The sequence below is a fragment of the Bufo bufo genome, chromosome 4, assembly GCF_905171765.1.
Source record: "Bufo bufo chromosome 4, aBufBuf1.1, whole genome shotgun sequence".
In the NCBI taxonomy this organism is placed as follows: Eukaryota; Metazoa; Chordata; class Amphibia; order Anura; family Bufonidae; genus Bufo; species Bufo bufo.
The window spans coordinates 239,799,367-239,813,515 of NC_053392.1; the positions used below are offsets into that span (position 1 = coordinate 239,799,367).

At 38.7% G+C, this 14,149-nt stretch overlaps 1 protein-coding gene across 2 annotated transcripts in view; it reads left to right on the top strand.

The window, feature by feature from the left end:
* MASP1 (MBL associated serine protease 1) overlaps positions 1-14,149 on the top strand; it is a 206,256-nt gene that overhangs the window by 125,587 nt on the left and 66,520 nt on the right. The window contains exons 9-11 of one of the 2 annotated variants that reach the window (XM_040428393.1): positions 743-880; positions 2,137-2,211; positions 7,702-10,675. In XM_040428393.1, the coding sequence (XP_040284327.1) occupies positions 743-880; positions 2,137-2,211; positions 7,702-8,558 (1,070 nt within the window). In that variant the 3' untranslated portion in view covers positions 8,559-10,675. Of the gene's footprint in view, positions 1-742; positions 881-2,136; positions 2,212-7,701; positions 10,676-14,149 lie in introns of those variants that run through there. The other variant, XM_040428394.1, reaches the window with a different exon arrangement.

Genomic DNA, 14,149 nt, shown 5'->3' on the forward strand with positions numbered 1-14,149 from the left:
TTCCCCAGCAGCATAGAAGACTACTGCACATGTGCTGACTGTGCCACGGAGGGAGATAAAGTATTGTTTTACTCATCAGGGTCCTCCCAACTGGGCATTTTCCCTGGTTTAATAGGGCTGATCCTGATGGCAGATGATCTTTAAAAATTTCCCTCATGATAAATATCTTCCACTACTATATCTTCTGAATTATAGGTAAATCCATGAAAATTAAGTTGAAATGCGGAGAGGAAAATATGTTATATAAATGCTTAAAAATAATGTAAAAAAATAAATAAAAAATTTATAACCTGGATTTAAGCAAATATTTGTGATTTGCATTCTCTGGAAGAACAGCCTTTACACTAGGGTTTGTGCAATAATCTGATGTAGAATGTGGTGCAGCATGGATCTTTAACAGAGATCTTTAAGCTGTCAGTAGTATATATGTTGAAACACAGATATGACATTGATAGTCAAGTCACAACGTAAAAAAAAAAAAAATCATAATACAGAAAGTATCTCTTTAATACGACATTTAAAGAAGGATGAGACATATTTTTTTTTGTCACTGACATTTTTGGGTGCCTCCATATACAATTAGAGCACATGAAGGTATAGAATAGTTCTACAGAACTTTATTGAATGGATCCATATAGCTGTGTGTATAAGGTACACATGAGGCGTTCTTTTTAGTTTACCAGGTATAAGGCTAAAAGACACAACTACCTAAACCTGACCTGTTGTTTTGTTCCTTTTCTAGTTGTTGACTGTAATTTGCCGAAAGAACTTGAGAGTGGATATGTGACTTTCTCGACACCAGAAAACACCACCACCTATCAGTCGACTGTCACATATTTATGCAAAGAACCTTACTACTCTATGGTACCAAACATTACTGGTATGTATGTGCCAATATTATATACTGCACAATGAAATACATTAATACCAATAAACATGTCAGGTCGAGCGTGGGCACTGCTGCTCCATTCATTCTCTATGAAAGCGCTGGAGATAGCCAAATAGCTCTCAGCAGGGTGCATGCTCCGCCTGTCGCTCCATCAGAATAGAGGGTCAGTGGGGGTCCCTGCATTCAGACCCCCGGCAATCAGTTATCCCCCATCCTGTGGATGGGGGATAACTTATAAACTTAGCACAACCCCTTTAAAGGGAATCTGTCACTCTGATTTTAGACCATTATCTACATTAATACATGAGTAGTACTGTAGATATGGTGTTCAGATCACATTTTTTTATTTTCCTCCTGCTCTTCATTTCCCCACTGTCAGCACACAGAGCTGCTTTGAATTACATAGTCAGGGGCTGCAGCTCATGCACACGCAAGTCCATTATGTAACAGCACAGCAGTCTGGACTGTGTATCTCAGTGCAGCTTTGGGCGCTGACAGCAAGGGAAAGGGAGACAGTAGGAAAATAAAAAATAGTGATCTGTGCATAACAGTCGGAGAGACAGATTGCCTTTAATCTTCCAGTCTAATGGCAATGCCAAAAAGAAGCCAGAAATAGCTACAGGATAAACTGTTTACCAGCAGGCATTGGATTCCTTAGTATTCCACTTTGACAGATTATTTACCAGAGAAGAGCAATGAAGTTCAAAAATAATCTAGATATGTTTTCCATCCCTCATACAGTATGTATAAAACTGTGTAAGTAAAGTATGCAAAAAATGGTGATTCAGGTTTTCATCTCATCACTGATAAGAGGAAATTTCATACAGGATAATTTGTATTCAACTATAAATGAGGCTTTTAAAAGTAAACTGAGAGGCTATTACTCATTTTCAATTTACATCAGCAATGACATGAAACTAAATAATAGGACCAGGACAAACACAGAGGTCCTCCATTAAGCTGAAATAAATATAATATTCTAGTCCTATGATGCTTAAATCGCTAAAAATTACCTTACCTTCCTGTGATCCACTATCACTGCTCTGTCTATTTTCTCGGGCTGCAGTGTGGATGTTCCATATACCACTGCAGCCAATTACTGGCCTCATTGGCTTGGACCATAAATTGATCTGTGGCACATTTACACAGGGCAATTATCTGGAACAAGCATAATAAGATAATTTCCTCGATTGGCCAGCGTAAAAGGGTGGTAACTATCTAATGGGTTGTTTTAATTTGTCATGCAGCTGGATACACCTGCAACGCAAATGGAGTGTGGATAAATTCTGAGATAGGAGATAAACTTCCAGTGTGCCAGCCAGGTAGGCAGTGGACACAATAATATGCAAAATTCATTGCCAATGTGTTGTAATTGTTTTTGTCTAACAATATGCTATAGCTTTTGCTTTTAAAAATAACATTGCAGCTTGTGATGTAAGATGTAGTTTATCAACAAAGACAAGCTACGATATTCATACCTCACTCTATCTTCTTCATAAAAGTGTTGCATATCTATTTGTCAACTCCACCACAAATCACTATATGTTTATATTCATTAACACTAGTTATTAAAAGCATTATAACCACAGCAAGAAAAGTATATATTCAAGTATGAAAATAACATTTCTTCCTTATACAAAGCAAATTATTATTGTCCATTCGCTGAACATTTTTTGTTACTGTTGATATTTCTTTGTGGTGCACTATACCCTTCATTTTCCTACTTCCATGGCTTTAACCCATGCTTTGAGATTGCAATGATTTAACTCCATTCAGGTTTAGCTGATGCTTGCTTTGTACAGAGAAACCTCTTTGGGACAACCACCCAAAACTGCATTTCAAAATAGTCTTCTAGGGTGGTGGCCTTCTTAAGGAAGATGGTCAGTAAGTATGCATAGTATATGGTGAACTGAACATCTGTCACAGGAGATCTGTTCTAGATAAGGGAGTGGTCGTCCTAAAGAGGTAGTCTTTAGGAGAGGTTTCACTGTATATCATTTATTAATACTCACTTATATGAGCTTTAGGCTTTGGTTTTTTTTTTTGGCTTTTTTTCACAAGGCTTGTGATTCATGCAATGAGTTCCACCCTTTTCGCATGTTTTTTTTTGTTAACTACACGTTGGAATTCCAAATATATTTTGCAAATGTACTGATCATAGGTCATAAGGCTGTATTCAGTGAGGCTTAAGGGAACTCTAAACCTAGAAATAAGTTCTAAAAGTAAACAAGAAACATAGTTGCCTTCACTGTTTTTCAATCTGCAACACTTTATGTATGATCCTGAAACAGTCTAGTAGAGATCCTGCAGAGAACAAAGGTTCGGCTCCAGACCAATAAGCCCCTCAACAGTCACATTAAAACTGAAACAAAAAAACCTCCGGAAAATGTCACTTTTTATTGTAGATTTTGAATTTATGTCTGACGTAAAACTAGTTGGCGCATAACTCAGGGGAAATAAGTGCATTTTTTCATTTTTTAGCATTACCATTAATAGCATGACTAATTTTAGCCTTAAGTAACATTTTACCCCCTCTGTGTTCCAGAGGTCATAACTTTTTAATTTTCCTTCAGTTTAGCTGTATGAGACCTTGAATTTTCGTGACAAGTTTTATTTTATTTTAGGAACCATTTTGGGGTTCATATGGTGTATTAAATAACTTGTAAAAACACAGCAATGGTAACATTATTTTGTCAGATTTATTTTCTGGCATTCATTGTGGTATAAATAACAGGATAACTTTATTTTGTGGGTCACTATGATTATAATGTTGCCAAATTTTCCAAATTTATATATGTGTTACATTTTCTTCTCTTCTCCCTGCAACCTGTCAGCGCCTCTATTTCCCTTCTACTTCTCTATGCCGGCTGATTCACTGCCAGTTGAAGGAGAGCTGATTTAACTCTTCATAGTTCAAGCTTGGTAACAGATAAAATAGAATATCTGATGATTGTTTGAAATCTGACATTCTTGGCTTTAAAACAAGATCGGAATATCAGCATTATCTCCTCTACATAGGGAAATCGGGTCAGTAGTGAAAGCAGCTAAATGTTGGTTTCCTAACAGCTACAGTTGCAAGAAAAAGTATGTGAACCCTTTGGAATTATATGGATTTCTGCACACATTGGTCATAAAATGTGATCTGATCTTAATCTAAGTCACAACAATAGACAATCACAGTCTGCTTAAACTAATAACACACAAAGAATGAAATGTTACCATGTTTTTATTGAACACACCATGTAAACATTCACAGTGCAGGTGGAGAAAGTATGTGAACCCCTAGACTAATGACATCTCCAAGAGCTAATCGGAGTGAGGTGTCAGCCAACTGGAGTCCAATCAATGAGCTGAGATTGGAGGTGTTGGTTACAGCTGCCCTGCTCTATAAAAAAGACACACCAGTTCTGGGTTTGCTTTTCACAAGAAGCATTGCCTGATGTGAATGATGCCTCGCACAAAAGAGTTCTCAGAAGACCTACGATTAAGAATTGTTGAATTGCATAAAGCTGGAAAGGGTTATAAAAGTATCTCCAAAAGCCTTGCTGTTCATCAGTCCACGGTAAGACAAATTGTCTATAAATGGAGAAAGTTAAGCACTGCTGCTACTCTCCCTAGGAGTGGCTGTCCTGTAAAGATGACTGCAAGGGCACAGCGCAGACTGCTCAATGAGGTGAAGAAGAATCCTAGAGTGTCAGCTAAAGACTTACAAAAGTCTCTGGCATATGCTAACATCCCTGTTAGCGATTGTACGATACGTAAAACACTGAACAAGAATGGATTTCATGGGAGTATACCACAGAGGAAGCCACTTCTGTCCAAAAAAAACATTGCTGCACGTTTACAGTTTGCACAAGAGCACCTGGATGTTCCACAGCAGTACTGGCAAAATATTCTGTGGACAGATGAAACCAAAGTTGAGTTGTTTGGAAGAAACACACAACACTATGTGTGGGAAAAAAAGAGGCACAGGACACCAACATCAAAACCTCATCCCAACTGTGAAGTACGGTGGTGGGGGCATCATTGTTTGGGGCTGCTTTGCTGCGTCAGGGCCTGGACGGATTGCTATCATCGAAGAAAAAATTAATTCCCAAGTTTATCAAGACATTTTGCAGGAGAACTTAAGGCCATCTGTCCACCAGCTGAAGCTCAACAGAAGATGGGTGTTGCAACAGGACAACGACCCAAAGCATAGAAGTAAATCAACAACAGAATGGCTTAAACAGAAGAAAATACGCCTTCTGGAGTGGCCCAGTCAGAGTCCTGACCTCAACCCGATTGAGATGCTGTGGCATGATCTCAAGAAAGCGATTCACACCAGACATCCCAAGAATATTGCTGAACTGAAACAGTTCTGTAAAGAGGAATGATCAAGAATTACTCCTGACCGTTGTGCACGTCTGATCTGCAACTACAGGAAACGTTTGGTTGAAGTTATTGCTGCCAAAGGAGGTTCAACCATGTATTAAATCCAAGGGTTCACATAATTTTTCCACCTGCACTGTGAATGTTTACATGGTGTGTTCAATAAAAACATGGTAACATTCAATTATTTGTGCGTTATTAGTTTAAGCAGACTGTGATTGTCTATTGTTGTGACTTAGATGAAGATCAGATCACATTTTATGACCAATTTGTGCAGAAATCCATATCATTCCAAAGGGTTCACATACTTTTTATTGCAACTGTATATATCCCAATGTAGAGGAGACTATGCTGCAATTCTTAGGCTGTCAGATTTCAAATACATCCAGTCTCATATCTCTAGCTATTACCAAGCCAGAGATATGAGGGATTAATGCAGGTTCTACTCTCCCCCAGAACTGTTAGTCCCTTTTCTCAAAGCCGGAGCAGAGTTCGGGCAAAACTGTTAAGGGGTTAAAGAGGTTATCCCATAAATAAATAAAAAATTGACTCATATGGGACCACTTCCAATATTAGGTGGCACAAGCAAAAAGATGATTTTTTTACTTTTCTCTGGTTGATAGCTATTTGCATATCATTTTCTCATGGAGCCAAGATAGTCTCCTAAAGGAGCATCAGTTCTTTCCCTTACCTGCGTCCAAGACATTTCAATCAGCCAGTTAGTACCCTACTCTGCAATGATGAGGGGCAAACACATTGAAACAGCTGTCTGAGGATGAAATATAGCATGGCTATTTTCTCTTGTCATGTTCCAATGCTTGTCAAAAGGTTGAACATAGATTAGGCACTAACATGACAGCTCTCTTTGCTTAGGAGATTCTTCTTTGCATAGATGCATTAAATTCATCCTCTAGATTTCATTCTATTAACATTGCTGCTAGTATTGCTGGTGTTTTTATCATAAATCCATTAGCAATGTACAATAATATAGTATGTTCTGGTAGTTCTGCTTATGGCTCCTGAAGACATCAAAACATGCCTCAGCTCCAGACTGTGAGGAGACCATAATTTCCAGCAATTCCTGTTTCCATAGAGATCTCTGTTTGTAAGTGATCTTGTGGCCAAGAATTCTGGAACATAGTTGTGGTTGAGATGTAGGCAATAGCATTTATTGCTTGGCTACAGCTTGCTGCTCTTCATTTTCCTTTAACGGTTAAACCAGGTCTGCCATATTTCACTTTCTCTCCTATATCATTATTATATCACAACTTTTTTATTTTCAAATCACTCTTATGAAAAACGAAGTTAACCTTGCCACTGCATGCGTGAATGAAGATCTGCCTCACCCTGTTTTCACCCTGAGTTTCCGTTCACACACGAATACTGAAGAATATCCTTTGTAAACTTTTGTTGCTATTTTCCTGACATTTGGAGGCATGTCACTCAGGTTCATGCTGGAATGGACTAATGTCACCACTGGCAGGTATTCAAAGGTTCAAATGTGCAATGATGTATTAAACCTTGACTGATACATCATTGATAGTAGATTATGCCTGGACAAAACAAATTTGGCTAAACATATTTCATTACAACATAACCCAAACATGGATTACTTAATTATTATAAAGTTGAATAGACAATCTAGTCAAAGTAATTCTCCTCCATAAGGAAGAAAACTATTCCCCTAGCAATACCTCTAAACAGTTACCCTGTCCAGCCCTTTTGAGAGCTCTGAAACATGAGTCAGGTGACTTGACAAACCCTAGTCAGGATTCAGGGCTCATTAGATGGTCTGATATTGACTTAGAGAGTAGCTACCTATAAGTAGCAATAGAAAGAGACAGTTTTCCTCCTTTTTTAGGTGCTTTTTCCCAGGGAACATTGCTTTAAAGTCTTCTGTATAAGTAACCTCAGAGAAACAAAGATAGACAAAGAGATAGCTTTATAGATGCATGCGCTGCTACACTTCCAGATACCCAAATATATAGCGACACATGCATGGTTGCTACTCTGGTAGAAGCAGCAGAGCCTCTGCATTTGTGCAACTACTCTGAGCAACAGTGCCAGCGCGAGATTGACAGAGCCAGGATAGATGTGCAGTACTGTCAATCAAGGAGAAGGGAAAACCCCTTGAGAAGTGGGGACAGTCCCTCACTGTGCAGTAACTCTAATGAACAAATCGAATTGTACAAAAAGATTTGTTCATGTCTAGTAGATAGATAGAGGGCTAGACAGAGAAAAATTGCAGCTGTGCTATGAGTGGTTGCTATGACCAAAGACAATTTTTATACCCCTAAAGCCTAAACAATCCTTCCAACCATAGTTTAATTAAAAAAAAATTAAAAAAAAAGGCATAATCTACTTGACAGTACATTACCAAACATCATTAGCTATAGTTTGTTACCTATTGACGGTGCTTCTACCCTACATTTTTGTTTCAACAGTTTGCGGAAGGCCTACACAACCCCTCCCAGGAATAGTGAAACGTATCATTGGTGGACGTAATGCAGAACCTGGATATTTTCCTTGGCAGGTTCTAATTGTGGTCGAAGACATGTCCCGAGTTCCTGAAAACAAGTGGTTTGGCAGTGGAGCATTGCTGTCTGACTACTGGGTGCTAACTGCAGCTCATGTATTGAAATCTCAACGACGTGATAACACTGTAATTCCGGTGTCAAAGGATCATGTCACTATCTATTTAGGGTTACACGATGTGAAAAATAAAGATAATGCTATTACCAGAACAATAGAGAAGATAGTACTACATGAATCCTTTGACCCACAGATTTATAACCATGATATAGCACTGGTAAAATTGAAAGAAAGGGTAGTAATGAACCAATTCATAATGCCAATATGTCTACCAGAGCTGGATCATGAGTTGGAAGGTCCTCAGCCCAATACTCTTGGTCTTGTAGCTGGTTGGGGTATCTCTAATCCTAATAATACCATAGATGAAGTCATTAGCTCTGGCATGAGAACATCTTCCGATGTGCTCCAATATGTGAAACTCCCAGTAGTCCTTCATGCTGAGTGTAAGGAGAGCTATGAGTCCCGCTCTGGGAATTATAGTGTAACGGAAAATATGTTTTGTGCAGGATATTATGAAGGTGGGAAGGACACCTGCCTGGGAGATAGTGGGGGTGCCTTCATAATTCAAGACTCTGACTCAAAGAGGTGGGTGGCACAAGGGCTAGTATCATGGGGAGGACCTGAAGAATGTGGAAGCAAACAAGTTTATGGTGTATATACCAAAGTGTCAAATTATGTGAACTGGTTGGATAATCAGCTCAATTCATAAAGAGCGTGTTATTTTGGAACTAATGGGAAGGGAATATTAAAGGGATCATGTCATCACATTTGCCATATGCAACTAATAATATAGTGCCGAGGTTGACACCATAGCAAAATTATTGCTTTGTCTTTTAAAGCTCTCAGCCTTGGCATCTTGATGTAATTCCACTTTGAAAGTGTGCCTTTCCATATGTAAATGTGGGTCATAGAGTCATCTGGGTGTCTTCTTACATTGCCTGAGTCACAGAGTCACCGCCACAAATTTCACTGTGATTGACAGCCCCTGATATTCCGGCACGCCTGAAATCTTGTGCGTGCGCCATAGATACCTTTTCCCTTCTCCTCTAATGGTAAGAGTAAGCTGACATGCATACTGAATACCAGAGGAGAATCAGAGAAGAAGGGAACAAGTATTTATGGCACACACACAAGATTTCAGACACACCGGGGTGTCAGAGGGATGTCAGTCACAGTGAGATAGGCTGGCTAGCAGCGGTGACTCAGGGCAGTTCAAGAAGACACCCCAATGACTACAGCACCATATCATTAGTTGCATATGGCAATGGCATATGTGATGACAGGATCCCTTTAAAAGTTAGTGATGTATGTTTAATTCTAGAAGACTTCTAAACCACTTAAAAACAATTGCCATCCCATGATAAAATGCCACTTTATTTTGGCACAGCACACTGTTTACAGTTACTCAAGTATCAGTTAGGGTTCTTAACATTAAAGGAGTTCTCTGGACCTGTGCCTTAAAAGCTTTTCTTGGCTAACCTGTGTAGCAGTACTTACCCTTCTGTCACTCCAACGATTCCACGATCCCGGCTGGGAACACGTGACTGCGACTGGTTGTGGGTTTTTCTTCTGTTGTTGCAAACAGATGTGCTCCTCTTTCTTCCTGTTGAGCTACTTCTACATTAGGCAGATGAAAATAGAGGAGCACATCCAATCACAACATCAGAGAATCTCAGAACAGGCAGAGCGACGGAAGGATAAAGTACTACTCAAAGTATGTTCTGTCCACAGTTTAGCAGAAAGAGGATTTTTAGGCACAGGACCAGAGAACCCCTTTAATGGGTTCTGCTGAGCCTTTGGCTAAATTCTAGCTTTCATACAACCTGTTAAAGGAAGATTATTTCACCACTACTTACCCTTCCATCGCATCTCCGATTCCACAATCTGGGCTGTGCTCTTGTGGCCTCCTGGCTGGCTGCAGGCTATTCCACTGATATCTCAACTGGATTTGTATATCTGGGCAAGACATCAGCAGAAGAACCCACAGTCAGTTAGGAGGACATGAGAGCACAGTCCAGATTGTAGTATCTGCAGTGTGACTGAACAGTAAATAGTAGTGAAATGATCTTCCTTCCACAGGTTGTATGCAAGTTAAAATTCAATCAAAGCCCCAGAGAACCAATTTAATACTTAAAGTGGTTTAGACTGATTTTTTTCTGAAAATTAAATACGCTGTATAGACACTAATAGAAATGAACAAAAGTATCCAAAAGTAAAACTTCAACTGCCTAATCTTCAACTCCCCCCAACATCTGCAGTCAGGGGTAGAGCCTTGGGTAGCTCCTGTACACATTAGATGGTTGGTCAGTCTCATCAAAATTAGGGGGGTCAGTTGATATACATGTGAAGTGTATGGCCAATTGTAGTGTGGGAGCAGTTAGGGGAATTGAAGGTGAGTACATATTTTTGCTACTTTAACAAAAAATCTGCATATTCAATAGGTCTGAAAACTTTAAGACACTCCAAACGTTTATGAAAATCAATTCCAGTTGACAATGACCGACAGACCTCACACTGCAAATGAGATGAGTTTGAAAAAAGAGAAGTGTTTTATGTACTGTAATTTATTTATATTGGCTAACAGAATTGCTGTTTTTATAGATGGAAAATCTGTTACACTGACAAAAAGCCATGAGACATGCTTTAAATATTTCTTTAGGTTGGATTTCCATGAGGCGGCTTTGATGTGTCAGCCACATCCCTATCCACCCATGGCAGCTAATGGCAGCACAAATTTAAATATAATATCCCGCAAATTCATATAGCAAATTGCGGGTGGGGTTGTGGACACCATGTGGAAATCAGCCTAGTGGCATTTCTTATTTAAGGTAAAAAAATGGCCCTGATTTATCAAAACTGATGTGAAGGAAAACTGACTTACAATAGCAACCAATCAGATTCCACCTTTTATTTTTCCGAGCTGCTTTGAAAAATGAAAGGTGGAAATTGATTGGTTGCTATGAACAATTTTCCTTTACACCAGTTTTGATAAACCTCCCCCCACCAAAAACATCATAAAAATGCCTCATATTGCTGACCTTTCTTACAGGACAATAATCCTGTGAAAGAGCCCTACAGCCACTTTTTACGTAGGGTATTTTGATCAATTTATGTTTCAGTATATGTAAGCCAAAACCAGTATAGCAATATAAAACGAGAAAATGTATAATGGAAAGATTTTCACCTGTTTTAGGCTCCAGATTGGTTATCGCCAATCATAGACATTAGCCCTAAGCCTCTGGTCTTTGAAACAGCAGAAATCTGGTAGCTATGGTGCCCACTGTGCTTGCGTTATATTTAAAGTGACAACTTCTGCCATACATGAACGGCGCTAGTCGTCAAAGAGTTAATTGGGCACAAGTTCCAATCATTTGGGTTGTCGGCTCCTAAGCCAGACAGCCTCTTTAAAAATAACATCACCAAAAGTGATTTACTTAATAAATCACTTTCTGATTACACATTACCTTCACAAGTACGCATACAAAATTGCATGTGTGATTCCAAGCAACACTGCACATTTACCATTTTGTCTTGTTCTCCATGTATGCCTATTAAAGGAGTTGCCCAGGAGCTCCCTATTGGACCTGTGAAGGGAAGCATACTTACCTGCTCCCTGCACTTGATTCTGGCTCCATCAGTCCCCGGCTGTCTTCATTGCACTTTGGTCGCCACATTTAAATATTCAACTCAGATTGGGGAGCTTTCCCACTGCTTGTCCCTTTTAATCAAAGCAGTGATAGAGGGGCTGGCCACAGAAATGAGTGGAGCTTGGGTCCAACAACAGCAATGGTGACACCCTCACTGCACCAAATGCGTAATTTGCATATTAAAAGTATCATAACTTGGGAATGGAGTCTCTAATGAAGAAATGAAAAACATAATCTTAAAGGGAACCTGTCACCAGGATTTTGTGTATAGAGCTGAGGACATGGGTTGCTAGATGGCCGCTAGCACATCCGCAATACCCAGTCCCCATAGCTCTGTGTGCCTTTATTGTGTAAAAAAAAACTATTTGATACATATGTAAATTAACCTGAGATGAGTCCTGTATGTGAGATGAGTCAGGGACAGGACTCATCTCAGGTTAATTTGCATATGTATCAAATAGTTTTTTTACACAATAAAAGCACACAGAGCTATGGGGACTGGGTATTGTGGATGTGCTAGAGGCCATCTAGCAACCCATGTCCTCAGCTCTATGCACAAAATCCCGGTGACAGGTTCCTTTTAATCAGGTGAACCACAGCTATGTGTCTATGCAGAAAGTTGGATAGGGAGGTCGCCGGTCCCTGATTTCCTTTAAAAAAAAAGTACAAAAAATCACAAATCGGCATAATAATTGATGTTTTATAGTGTTCATCTACCCAGTTACTATATCAATAAGTCTCATTATATAATATTCATACAGTAGTATGTGTAGAAAAATAATTACTGTGTCTTAATCCTATACCCAAGGAAAAGTGTTCTACATTATCATTGCCAATCGCTATACATTTTTCTATCTCAACTTTATTACAACACAGATCTGGAGAAACGTATTAATTTTAACCCAATTTCCGAGTCTACTACATTTTATGTTTTCAATTATGTTTAAGGGATTGTTAAAGGTGTCCAGTCTTTATTGGACAAAGCAATCAACCAATGTTAATCATTTCTTTCTATTTTTATTCGTTCCTGAAATATTTGGAATAGAAATAACAAATAGGAATGTAATTGCCAGCAAATATAATCTGGAATGTGGTGCGGACTCCAGTAAATGGGATCTGGCAAATATTTGCAAAAAAAACAAAACTATTTGTCATTAAAAATAAATAGGATTGTATATTTTTTAAACCTTTTTCCACTGTTTATAAAAGGTGTGCCCTGTATAAAACTTCAGTTCTTGCCCATTACAGCAACCTGAATCTTCATCTGTTTTTATACAATGTGTGTGTGTGTGTGTGTGTATATATATATATATATATATATATATATACAGTACAGACCAAAAGTTTGGACACACCTTCTCATTCAAAGAGTTTTCTTAATTTTCATGACTATGAAAATTGTAGATTCACACTGAAGGCATCAAAACTATGAATTAACACATGTGGAATTATATACATAACAAACAAGTGTGAAACAACTGAAAATATGTCATATTCTAGGTTCTTCAAAGTAGCCACCTTTTGCTTTGATTACTGCTTTGCACACTCTTGGCATTCTCTTGATGAGCTTCAAGAGGTAGTCCCCTGAAATGGTTTTCACTTCACAGGTGTGCCCTGTCAGGTTTAATAAGTGGGATTTCTTGCCTTATAAATGGGGTTGGGACCATCAGTTGCATTGAGGAGAAGTCAGGTGGATACACAGCTGATAGTCCTACTAAATAGACTGTTAGAATTTGTATTATGGCAAGAAAAAAGCAGCTAAGTAAAGAAAAACGAGTGGCCATCATTACTTTAAGAAATGAAGGTCAGTCAGCCGAAAAATTGGGAAAACTTTGAAAGTAAGGGCTATTTGACCATGAAGGAGAGTGATGGGGTGCTGCGCCAGATGACCTGGCCTCCACAGTCACCGGACCTGAACCCAATCGAGATGGTTTGGGGTGAGCTGGATCGCAGAGTGAAGGCAAAAGGGCCAACAAGTGCTAAGCATCTCTGGGAACTCCTTCAAGACTGTTGGAAGACCATTTCAGGGGACTACCTCTTGAAGCTCATCAAGAGAATGCCAAGAGTGTGCAAAGCAGTAATCAAAGCAAAAGGTGGCTACTTTGAGGAACCTAGAATATGACATATTTTCAGTTGTTTCACACTTGTTTGTTATGTATATAATTCCACATGTGTTAATTCATAGTTTTGATGCCTTCATAGTCATGAAAATAAAGAAAACTCTTTGAATGAGAAGGTGTGTCCAAACTTTTGGTCTGTACTGTATGTATATATATATATATATATATATATATATACTGTGTATAGTTTTTTTTTATATTTTATATAACCAGAAGATTTGCAATTGATCCGCACATGGATTTGGATTCAATGGAACTAATCCTTGTGTGGTGCAAGTTTCTGTGTGGTTTCCATTGCAATAACTTTTTTACTTTTTTTTTTTGTGCATTGTGGATCTCAAATCTGCACCTGGAAAAAATCTATGCTGTATGAACAAGTGCAAATTTCCATTTAAATGAATGGAACACTTATCTTAAAGGGGTTGTCAAGTTTTATAATACTGATAACTGTCATCAAAATCAGATCAGTGGAGGTCCAAATTCAAGCATCCTTGCTGATCAGCTGTTACACAGAGCCATGGCACTTGTAGCAA